General features: G+C 44.3%; 1 protein-coding gene across 4 annotated transcripts in view; it reads right to left on the bottom strand.

Annotated features, from left to right (window-relative positions):
• Positions 1-2,125: 2,125 nt before the first annotated feature.
• HRH1 (histamine receptor H1) overlaps positions 2,126-12,244 on the bottom strand; it is a 78,687-nt gene continuing 68,568 nt past the window's right edge. For 3 of the 4 annotated variants that reach the window (XM_034658776.1, XM_034658775.1, XM_034658774.1), the window contains exon 2: positions 2,126-5,209. In XM_034658776.1, the coding sequence (XP_034514667.1) occupies positions 3,711-5,174 (1,464 nt within the window). In that variant the 5' untranslated portion in view covers positions 5,175-5,209 and the 3' untranslated portion in view covers positions 2,126-3,710. Of the gene's footprint in view, positions 5,210-6,904; positions 6,923-12,244 lie in introns of those variants that run through there. The other variant, XM_034658777.1, reaches the window with a different exon arrangement.

The following is a 12,244-nucleotide window of genomic DNA, read 5'->3' as shown; positions in this document are numbered from 1 at the left end:
ATGATGATGATAATGATAATGATAAACACGTTGAAAGGTGGGGAAATCTTAGACAAAATAAAAAAAAGAATGCATATCACATAATTACATTTATGCAAAGTTCTAAAATCAGCAAAACTAATCTATAGTGATTAGAAGTCAGATCAGTGGTTGCCTGGGGCATAGAGGGGGCATGAGAAACTTCCTGGGTTGATGGAAATGTCCTATATCTTGATTGAGATGGGGATGACATGGGTGTATACATCTGTCAAAACACACTGATCTCTACATTTTAAATGGGTGCATTTTACTGTATATATTGAATGTAACAAAATTGGTTTTTAAAATACTCAGTAGGATGATACCCACCCACCTCTAGGCTTCCCTCTATTAGGCATACATGAGCCTGGTTGAAGTCAGTTCTTTATAAGCTTGTTTTCTTTGCTGAACTTCAGGATTCTTATAATTAACACCTTTTTGGAGTTTCACCCAGCTCACAATGACTCCACTTCTCTGGGAACTGTTGGTCTTCCAGCCATGTTTGTACCACATGTGCCATCTGGCCCCGTAGGGTTACCCCTTCAGAGCGGATTGCAGCACAGGTAGACACAGGATGATTCTTTCCTCTAACCTTTGGACTTTTGAACCAATGCTCATGCCTTGAGGCACCAAGATGATGGAGCATTATGAAAGATGCAAGACCAGGACCCTTAAATAGGCAGAGAATGTTCTCAGCCACAGCAGGCAATGAGGCCCATGACACTTACTCAAGATCACAGCAATTCAGATCAATCCACCTTCATCATTTGACTGGCAGCTCAGTTGAGGAGAGCACATGCTACCCACAATGGGAACCATATGCTGCACAACGTAGGCTTTGAAAGCCCAAGAAATTGTGGAATGACATATTGGCAAATTAGATCTTAAAAGCATTATTTTTTTACAGAACTTAGAACGCGTCTCAGCCAGAAGAGCCCCAGCATCCTTTTCACCCTGTGTTAGGACTTAAATCTACCTCTGGAAGGCCCATTTTCAAAAGAGACACCAGCAATTTTCTGCAAGCCAAGTAGCCAAACAGCCAATTCATCAAATGGCCAATCTGCAGACTAATGGATTTTCTGAATGAACACTTTATTAACATTACCAACTTCTAAGATCTATAGCAATTTCTATTAGATGGAATAGTTTCATAAGCTTTTAAAGATTTATGTCATGCAGTAGTTGACTGATTTTCATGTGGTCTTCAGAGAATCACTTGAAGGGATTTCTATTTATCAAAAGTTAAGGATGGTTTATTCTTCTTTTGAATATATTTAACTTCTGAAAACATTAATACAGAATATGTTCTTGAATGTACATTTTTTTGAGTGTATTAATATTATGCCACTTGGTTTATGCTCTTCCTGTCCCCCACTTTCTACTTCTCCTTTTCTGTCTGCCTTCACATTCCTCATTTTCTCTCTGTGCCTCAGTTTGCCTACTTGTGAAAACACAGAAATCTCCCTCATGAGATTGGTGTATAGGTTAAAGTAAATAATGTTCGTAAAGCATAGGACCTGGCACATAGTATGCTCAGCATGTTTTAAAACTACATATGAGGGGCGCCTGGGTGGCTCAGTCGTTAAGTGTCTGCCTTCGGCTCAGGGCGTGATCCCAGGTCCTGGGATCGAGCCCTGCATTGGGCTCCCTGCTCCGCTGGGAGCCTGCTTCTTCCTCTCCCACTCCCCCTGCTTGTGTTCCCTCTCTCGCAGGCTGTTTCTCTCTCTCTCTGTCAAATAAATAAATAAAATCTTTAAAAAAAATAAAATAAAACTACATGAGTCCCGACTGTGTATGCACCATAAACACCGTATTCAGTAATGCATGGGGCTCTTTTTTTTATGGTCTGACAATTTATATTGATGATTTCTTGTTCTTATCAGACTCAAATCCAGGTCTCTTCAACCCAAAGTCAGAGCTCATAAACATTTCTCTTCACTAGCTGCCTCAACCATTTGTCAGCATAAATAATGGGCACTTGGGAAACGTTTTTTGACCTGGAAACAGACCAGCTGAAGCTTTTAAAACCAGCATAAAGGTCTCTTTTGCTCCCCCAGTTTTGACCAAGAAGAGCTTTTGGGGGATGCCAAGCAGAGAGTGAGCCTTGTTATTAAAAGTAAGTTCTTTACTAAAGACATTTACAAATGTGACCAGAAACCAAAGAGAAAACCTATATCAGATCTTGTAATATTTGACAGTACGTTTCAATACATCTTCTCAAAGAGACTCAGAAAGGTAGAATTAAATAAATCAAACTCAGTATAGTTTCAAATATCATATTTTAAGTAGGTAAAAATCTGTCATTTTAACAGATCATGCAAACAGGAACACAAAGAGACAAAATACCAGCTTGTACACACACCCCACTTTGCTACATATATGACAGTTTGGCAATAAGTTTTAAAATATAAATCACAACCAGATTGCGATATAAACCCCAAGGAAAACTGGATGTTCCCATGCCTTTGCTAGTTCTTACTGAAGAAGTGTGACTACAAAAGGACATGGTGACTTTTCTTCAACAAACACGGCAGAACTCACAGAGAAAAATGCACACGAGGGCTTCAAAGTATCACCTTCTGTGGCCTCAGGCATATTCTATGTCAGCTGTTCCTTCTCTCAACACATCCTTTTGAGAATTGCCACCACTTTCAGGAATATGTGTGTGTGTGTGTGTGTGTGTATGTGTGTGTGCGCGCACACACGCACATGTGTTGTCTACTTAAAGGATAAATTTTTGCCTGTTGGAGGAAACGTGTGACAACGAGCTGGAACCCCACCAGGTTTTCATTGTAGCTATGTGATGTTTGGCACTTATTTCACCTTGCCACACCTCACTTTGCACCTCTAGTAACAGCATCCTCCTGCTGTGGAGTGTCATGGAGCTTCAACGAGATAAACACGACCCAGCTTTCAAGAAATATGGCTTTCTTCTCCCCGTTCCCATTTTTGTTTGTTTTTATTGTGCAACCATTAAAAAAATACCCTTTTTCTCTTTCTTTTGAGGGCAGCTTTTATCATTATTTTGTTACTAGTCAAAAGGAATTCGGGGCTGAAAACAATGAACGTACAAGCTGCATAATTTCCTACCAACTCTAAGATATGCGTGGATGAGAAATAATAAGGCAGAATTTCCAACATGGTTCAGACACTGGTTCTGGAGAAAGCTGTAGGAGGGGCTCAGAGGAGAGGTGTTCTGAGAAGTGACAGTCAAGATGGAATCACTGTCATGCCTATCAAGGTGACCCCTGGAAGGGGACAGCATCTATCTGCATATGTAAGGTCTCTGCACAGTCCTATAACTCCATTACAGTAAGGCTTGAGAGTTCCATCTAATTCAGCAGTAAAACTCTCCCCACGTGTTCCTTCAGTTTCCAATTAATTCCAGTCTGCAAGCTTGAATTACAACGAGAGTCTGAGGCTCCCACATTTCCTGAGGAGCAGGAGAACTCATCCAGATCTGATTCTCTTGGAAATATCCTGCTCTCTACTCAGAGTACAATCTCTCTGCTGACCACCGCCATCTGCTGTTCTACCAATGGTGCCTAAGAACTCTCCAAGTTACCTGGTCCTTAAGACTATTCTTCCGACTCCAGAAAGCCCAGGTGCCCGGCAACTCATAGGCCTTCATCCTCCATTTTCTTCAGGAACATCCTAAGTGTCACTTTAGTTGCATCCCCTTGTTGCCTCCCTTAGGAGCGAATGTGCAGAATTTTCTTGAATGTCTTCTTGAAGTTTTCATTGCACAAGGGGTAGATGAGGGGGTTCAGCGTGGAGTTGATATAGCCCAGCCAGATGGTGAACATGTGCACACGCTCATTGCAACAGCTCTTGCAGAAGGCAATGACCATGAAGAAGATGAAGTAAGGAATCCAGCAAAGAATGAAGGCCGCCATAATAAAACCTAATTGTTTGGCAGCCTTCCGTTCTCGGTTCATGTGCAGGCCAGACACATACTGTCTTGAATGTGAGCGGAGCCTCTTCCAAGTGAACTTGATGTAATCCAGGCCTGTGCTAGACCCACTTCTAGGTTTACCTTTCCCTGATGTTGACTCTGTGGGGGTGTCTGAGTCTGTCCGGGAGAAGGACTGGCTATCACCTAGGATCTGATCCTCTGACATTTCATTAGGCACATGCATGTTCAGGCTCTGCTCATCCATCCCAACTGGGCTCTGGCTCTGGTCGATAGCTACGAAACTCCGGCCACTCCCCTCTGCCTCAGTCTGCACTTGCACAATGTTAAGTGGAAAGCACTGGAGTTTGTCCACTTCTCTGTCCTCCTCTTGGCTGAAGACACCTGGAGATTTCATCTCGTCTGGGTCTTGGGATGGTGGCTTCAAGACAGGCTCACCACTGGCATCTTTTGACTTCCTTTTCAGAACTTCCCAGGGAGACTCCTTCCCTGGTTTCTTGGCGCCTGCCTTGGGGTTCTCTGGCTTCAGCTTAATTTCAGAGAAGGAAGGGAGGGATCCATTGATGAGCTCTCGGTGCTGACAGTGCTGCCGAACGGCCTTGTAGATCTTGGCGTAGAACCAGAGCATGAGCAAGGTAGGCAGATAGAAGTTGATGATGGCAGTCATGATCTTGAACCAGGTGACATCATAGAAGTCTGTCTCACACCTGTCATCCCGGTGTCCTGAGGACTGTGACATAAAGTGATGCCATCCCAGAATAGGAATAATCCATAGGAAAGAGAGAAACCAGGCCCCCAAGATGGTGACTGATGCTCTGGTCTTGGTACGATACTTCAGGTATCTGAGGGGCTGCTGGACAGAGCGATAGCGATCAATGCACAAGATGAAGACACTGAAAATGGATGCTGTGCTGGCCACGTAGTCCATAGAGAGCCAAAAGAGGCAGAGAGGCTGGCCCAGGGACCACCTGGACATGAGGAGGTAAAGGATGTTCATGGGCATGACGACAGCTCCCACGATCAAGTCTGCCACGGACAGGCTGACAATGTACAGGTTCCCCACGGTGTGGAGCTTCCGCTCACTCCGCACAGCATAGAGGACCAGCAGGTTGAGTCCCACTGTGACCAAGGAGATGGCACTCAGGACCACCACCAGCGGCATCAGTTGGGGGCTGGCTATGGTGGTCTTGTTCCCCTCGCACATCTTGTCTTCGAAGGTGCAGGAAGAATTGGGAAGGGTCATTGGCACAAGAGCAGCCTCCAGCTGGGGCTCCCTCCCTGGGAAGAAAGACACAAAGATTAAGATCAGAGCCTTGGAGATCAGTAGAGTCAGCTGGTATCATCAAGTTGACCTAACTGGGGTTGTATGCCATTCAGGGCAGTAGATACTGCTGTTACCTACGGTCTATATCCCCTTCTTCCTTAGTCATTCATTTCTTCACCCATTCAATGACCATTTAGTGAAATCCTGGCATTGTTCTGGGCACTGGGAACACAGCAGTGAACAAAAAAATTTCTGCCCTCACAGAGTTTACATTCTAGTGGGGGAGCTGGCAAAAGCAAGACAAAGTTTGTATAAGTCCCATGTTGCATGTGTTCTGGGAAGGTGGGCTGCATTATGACTGGTCTATGCTGGAAATGGCACTCTAGTTTGAAGAAAACTGAGAAGCCCTAACAAAGCGTAAATCTCTCTTAAAATTGAGCAAAAACAAACTGCTTCCATATTAAGACAAAGCCAGATAAATTCTTGAGAAGAAAACTAAACTTGTATGATTTTTTTTAAGATAAAAAGCAAGACCTTAAGACATTTGATCCTTTGGGAGGAACCTTTGAGTTACTTTGTCGGAAAAGCATCATGTGGGTAGCACTGATTTTGTCCCAGCTCTGCCACTGATATCCTGAGTGATCTCTCAGCCTGCATTTTCTCATGGGTCAAACGTGAAAGGTGGCACAAGTGATCCCTAAAGCCTTTCCCAGGCATCCTGTTTAGAGTCTTGCTTTGGGTATTTTTCCATATTCTCCTCCAGCTCTGAACTGCTCATCAGAGCAACCCTTCAGCTTCTTCGAGTGTTCCTCCTCTGAACAGCATCACCTTCTCCTCTTGTGACCCAGTCTCGCTCTCTGCTCCTGTCACTCTCCGCTGTCTGCCTCAGAGCCTTCCCTACTCACCCCCGTCAGCCCCAGCCATCAGCTCTCTGAGGATAATAGCCCCCAGTTCTACAGCTTCAGCCTGTCTCTTTCTCCACTTCCACACCTCAAACCAGGACCTCCAGCTTCACCTTCAGCCCTGATCCAGTTCACTCCCCTTGGAATAGCCCGCAGCCACCCCAGGAAGGCGCAAAGAGGCTACGGAAGTTCATCTCAGGTTTAATTTTGATTTTGTTTGGTAGAAAGCAGGAAACAGTTCCCCCAAACACTCCCACCGGCTGGTATTCTCAAGGTAGCTCCAACCACCCTCTGCTACAGATGTGTCTCATTTCTCTTTTTCCCTTGTTCCCTTGAGGAAAGTTCTCTTTTCTTATTTCTCTCTTTGCCTCATTGTGCACCGAGAGCCTCTTTTCACTGTGCATATGCTATTTGTCATTCAACAATGTGACAGAAAATGATTTTTTAATATAAAAATCATTGATTTTTTCTTTTTTGACTAAAAAGAAGAACTGTGATGATTGAGTTGAGATCACTGAACTAAAAATTACTGTCCCATATTAAGTGTTTCAGGGTGAGATCTACTCAGGTCTGCAGCTTACTTTGAAATGAATCAAAAAACAAGTTGGATGGATAGTTGGTTAGAGGAAGGGATAAAGGAACAGACATATAATAAAGTAGAAAGAACAAAATGTTAATTTATAACCTAGGTGGTAGATTTATAGGCGTTCGCCGTACAATGCTTCCAACTTTTCTATTTTATCAATAATTTTCATAGGAAAATGCTGGGGAAAATTAACATAGCATGTATACATTTATCTTCCTCACCTATCACTGTAAGCTTGACTTTTTGTCACATGTTCTCCTTTGTAGCTTGGACATGTTAGTCTGCATAAACATACAAGCAAAAGATCAATACATATTTGGTAAATGGATGAGTGAGCGAGAGAGAGGCAGATGCCGCGAAGCATCTCAGCTCAGAACTTACTCATTCACTAGATATTTACTGGTGAAAGGTTCCCTTCAGCTCAGGGACCTGCTTCAGGAGCAAGATAATCCATTTTTGTCCTCTGAAGCCATGGGATTGAGAAGGATTCCTGGAAAGGCAACCGCAGAACTTGCCTGCTGCATGCAGACCCATCTTGGCCCCTGCCTTCCCTGAGGAACGCGGGCTGGAGGGCAGGGCATCAGGGAAAGAGGAAGAAGCCTGAAGGAGCCATGAAAAGTGGGCCTCACAGGCTGGGCGCCCACAAGGGCAGCAGAAGCAGCCACATCAACGGTGATCTCATGTCCCACTCAGGACTGGCTATGTAATTTGCGGGGCCCAGCGCAAAATTAAGAATTAAACAATTATTAAGAATTTCAAGATGGCAACAGCAGAACATGACACTGAGACACAGGCCCTCCTGAGCACAGGGCCTGTGTGGCTGCCACAGTCACAGGCCCATCTGCCATTTCTGGTCTCTGGTCCTCTTACCCAATCCCGAACACGCCCCAGCTGGTGAGATAACTAATGTAAGGCACTCCCCCCCTCCCTCAGGGATCTGCATTCTGAAACGCAGATGGTTGAATGGTTTTCTCTCTATAAATGCCAAAGGGACGTGGAGCTGAGTGTGCAAATTACCTGGGGACATGGATCCTCACTGCACCTCACGCTACACAGAAGGCCATGCTCCCTTCAGGCAGCCCAGACCCCAGCAGGTTCTGAGGTGCTCTCTCCAGGATCAAGGCCAAGACTAGAGAGATGGTGCAGGAGATGGGTGTGCTCTGAGAAGAGAGAAGGGAAGCTAGAGAGGCACTTCGGACAGGACAACTGGAGAAGAAAGGCGGCACCTTCAGATTCTTTATAGCGCTGTGTCCCTAGAGAAGCAGGTGATGGAAGGAGGGGGTTCTCACCCCAGCTCTGCCACTTGATGGGCCCTGTGGAGCTTGGGTAAACAGCCACACCTCCAATTTCCTTACCTGTAAAGTAGGGAACACATCATTACCTCCCTCCCGGGGCTGTTGGGAGGGTCAGTTGAGGCAGCAGTGTGGGAAAGCTCTGCTAATCCCCAGGTAACGACGACCGGGTGACAAGCAGAAATGAACCCCTTTTCTCGAAGAGGCTCATGTGCACAAGCAAGTCATCATTTTTGAATTAAGGCAATGGCTCCATTCCAAAACCATTAGCTGCAGCAGGATTTTTTCCAGAGTGATTACAAATAGTCTAATCCAATCAGGCCCATGTGCCAGCAAGTAAACAAAGGTAGTCAACGTTCCTTCCATATCCTGGGAATGCTGACTGGAGCAGCCACAACAGTAAGGAGCTGAGCCCTGGGCTTTTCAGATATCGGTTATTAAATGCCTACCACAAGCCTAGAGGGAGGTCTTGTGATGATCTCAAGGTAGAGATAAGGAAATGGTCAGCTCAGGTTCAGAGAGGTGAAGCAACCAACTCACGGTCACACAGGAAGAGACTGGCGAAGTCAAGATGCAAGCCTGATTCTATCTGTTTTGCAACCTTTGCTCTATTGACATTTTGAACTGGATAATTCTTTGTTGTGAAGGACTGTCCTGTGCACTGTTGGCTGTCTAGCAGCATCCCTGGCATCCCTGGCCTCTGCTTGCTAGGTGCCAGTAGACTCCTCCCCCCTTCCCAGTAGTGACAACTAAAAATATCTCTAGACATTGCCAGATATCCACTAGGAGGCAAAATGATCCTTAGTTGAGAACTATGGGTCTAATTGAAGAATAAACACCTTGAACTGCCAAAGAATACAACTTAAGGTAAAAAAGGACTTCCTAAAATTGATGTTATCAAACAATGCAATGAATTGCCTTGATAGACAGTAAGTTCCCCATCATGGGAGGTATGCAGGGAGAGGTGGCCTGAATTTGACTCCAAATTAGAAATATTCCTTCTTTCTCAGGGGCATTTATTTACCTAAATAAACCTGCAGACCTTGGTTTTAGATAAAAGAGACCAATAGGCAGGGATTTCTGCTAATAGGAAGGGGAGGCAAGAGGAATTGGTGGGTTTGGAGAGATGCTACACTTTAAATGAGGCTCCCAGTGGCTTTACCTTCACCACTTTCCATCCCATTTCAGCAATGCTGATCCACAGAAGGCTCAGAGCTCACTTGGATGGAAGAATTGGGCAGTGGTTAAAAACCCAAGCTTTGTAAACCAGTTAACCTCTCCTGCTTCTGCCCTAATTAGCTGGGCAAGATATTTCATTGCACCAAGTCTTGGTTTTCCTCACCCCTCAAATAGGAGGAAAGCACCTCGTACAGTGCCTGACATAGGAAATGCTCAATTAATAGCAGCTGTTGTATTTTCTTCCATTTCTGGGTGAATAGCACAACGATCCCACAGCCAGTCCAGTCTGGCTCAGAGGAATCATCCTTGACCTCCTTGTTTTCCACTGTGGCAGAAACTGCTCATAGTCTTCCAGTATCAGTTCTCCTCTATTTAGGAATAGACCTCTATTTTTCTAGCTGAGTACATGGCTGCCTGGAATAGACATTACATTTTCCAGGCTCCTTTGTAGCTGCATATGGCCATGTGACTAAGTTCCAATAAAATGGAAATGGAAATGGAGTTTGCTACTTCCAGAAAGCAGCCCTAAAGGGAGGATGTGTTCTTTTCTTTGGCCTTGATTCTTCCAGCTGGCTGGAATGGTGATAGGATGAATAGGGCTTAAGCAGCCTTCTTGGGACCATGAGGAACAGCCACAAAATGAGAACAGTGAAGCAGCAATTTGGATGGAGTTGAGATCTCTGATGACTGCAGAGCTGCCAAACCAGTCAGGGCTCTCCCCCTCTGGGATAGTTTAGGTTTTCTATCACACACAGCCAAACTGAAACCTAACTGGTACACCGCCTCTGACTTCAAGGAGTTTGTCAATTAACATGAGAATAAAGACAAAAGGTAAAGGAACAGCACCAAAAAGTAAAAAATTCTAGAATGTAACTGGGACAAATATGGTGACTGAGGTAAGATCAAAGCAGATGACAGGACAGAGGAGAGAGGGACAGCCTCTCTCAAGGTGGAGTGCGGATGTCAAGAAGAACAGAGAAGGAGTGATGTGTGAGGTGGGCTTCGAAGGATGAGTAGAAGTTCACCAGGAGGAAGGAAGAGGAATTTAAGGATGAAGAAAAGAAAGAATAAAAGTACAGAGCTGAGTTCGAGGCATTAGGAGGGAATCGTTGGAATGATGAGTCCAGGAAGGCATCAGGGGACAAGGAGTAAGAAAGCGCTTTTACACCTCTATGCTTTTGCTTGTGCTGTTTCCCCTGCATGGAGCACCATCCGCGTTGAAGCTCTTAGTTGCTCCCCCTTCTGTGTCTCCACAATGCTTCTAACACTCCCCTTGACATCACCTAGCTTATCATCCTTTCTTTAGCTGATTGTTCCTAACTAAACAGGGAGCAACTCTCGGGCATGGAAAGTGTCCACTATTTCTGTTTCCGATGTGAGACACCCATGACCATCAGGGAGACACCCCCTCCTTCATGGCAGGGCCCACACCTTTTCATTCACTGCCATTCTCCCATGCTGGTACATGAGGGATTCTCAACAGATGTTTGTTGGATGGGCTCTGAAAAGCGAGGCACGAATGAATGAAGGGCAGCAGGAGACACAGGAAGAAGGATCTAACTGCAGAAGGCATGAGCTTAGTTTTCACAAATATGTCTAAACCAACAAAAATTGGAGGTAAGATTTATGCTATTGATGAATATTGATAACCTTCATTTAACTTTTCTACTTTTTCCTGGAAACTTTATTGTTGGAAATTTCTCTCATGGTAATCCAAATCATAAATACAGATTTATGCACAAGGATGCTTATTGGCACATCATTTATGATAGGCAATAAAAGGAAAGAAATCTAACATCTGGGAACTAAATATATTATGGGATAGCTACAGAATAGAGTATCATGCAGTCACCAATAATCACATTTATGGAGCACCATTAGTAATATGGAAAAATGCTTACAATGAAATTAAATTTACAGCAGATGTTGTTTATCCAGAATGATGTCAATTCTGTTATCAGGTTTAGCATAAGGGTGAGTCTCCATTATGTTATATTAACAGTGGTTTCCTCTGGGTGGTGGGTGATGTTTACTATCTTTGGCATTTCCCAAGATATCAACAACGAGAGCATCTTAGCTTTATAACAGGGAAAAATAAGAACTAACTGCATTCATTTTTTAAAACAAAATAAAACAGATTTATTCCATTGGAAAAAAAAATTTTTTTTTAAGGAAAGGTCTTCCACATTCTTAGCACATCTTTTATTTTCTTTAGTGCAAAGTGAGAGTTTGGGATTCCTTTCTTGATACATTCTAAATTGCCTCACCCACCACTCCTCATTCCAAACTGCTCCACCCTCTGAGAATCATTTGCATCGGATGCTCATTTTAGTCAAGTAAGTCTGAACATTAGTTTCTTTGCTCTAGTTCTGAGGGTGAGGTGCCATGCATGAAAGTACCCCAAGTATTGCATATTCTCATTGAGTCTGGCCAAGGCATAATTTCCATAAAACACCCAGTCTTATCAGTGCCACTGGCTGTGGTGCAGAGAGCAGACTGCAAATAGCAAAATCACATTATAAAGCCAGTGCTACCGAATAGGCCTGACTTTGAATGTAGGGCAGTGCCGGGTGAAGAGTTAGCCTCTGGGTAAGATGCAAGAGGTAGATGACCTTGTGGGAAGAGAGTGGCCCCGAGGATTTTTCTGGGGGTGGAGGTACACATTCAAATGTCTACAGAGTCAGGAAGGGAAAGTTAATAAGAACAGGGGACTGTGTGTCGAGCAAAAGGGAGTGGCGGGGACTGGGGCAACCTGAGATTATATTCTGTCTGAAGAGGGCAGTTCTTGCTTAGACACCACCAACCACTGTAGGCCCAGATCTGCCTATTTTTTAAGTGAAGCATAAAAGCTGGATTTTTACATGGAAACTTTTAATTTTAGATGTCACTTATTTAGTTGTTTTATTTGTTTTCTTGAACACTTGATCACAGGTCAAGCAAAAACAAATTTTGAGGACATGACCTGTGAGCTCCAAGCTGAAAACGTCAAGTTAGTTCATAGGGAATCCGGAGTGCTGAATACAAGGTAACCACCCTAGAATAGAATCGTTTTGGGGTATCTGCCCAGCTCACAAGCTTCCTTCTTGGAGA

The sequence above is a fragment of the Ailuropoda melanoleuca genome, chromosome 4, assembly GCF_002007445.2.
Source record: "Ailuropoda melanoleuca isolate Jingjing chromosome 4, ASM200744v2, whole genome shotgun sequence".
NCBI lineage: Eukaryota > Metazoa > Chordata > Mammalia > Carnivora > Ursidae > Ailuropoda > Ailuropoda melanoleuca.
The sequence above is the reverse complement of the archived record's forward strand: the minus strand, read 5'-3'. Positions and strand labels throughout refer to the sequence as shown.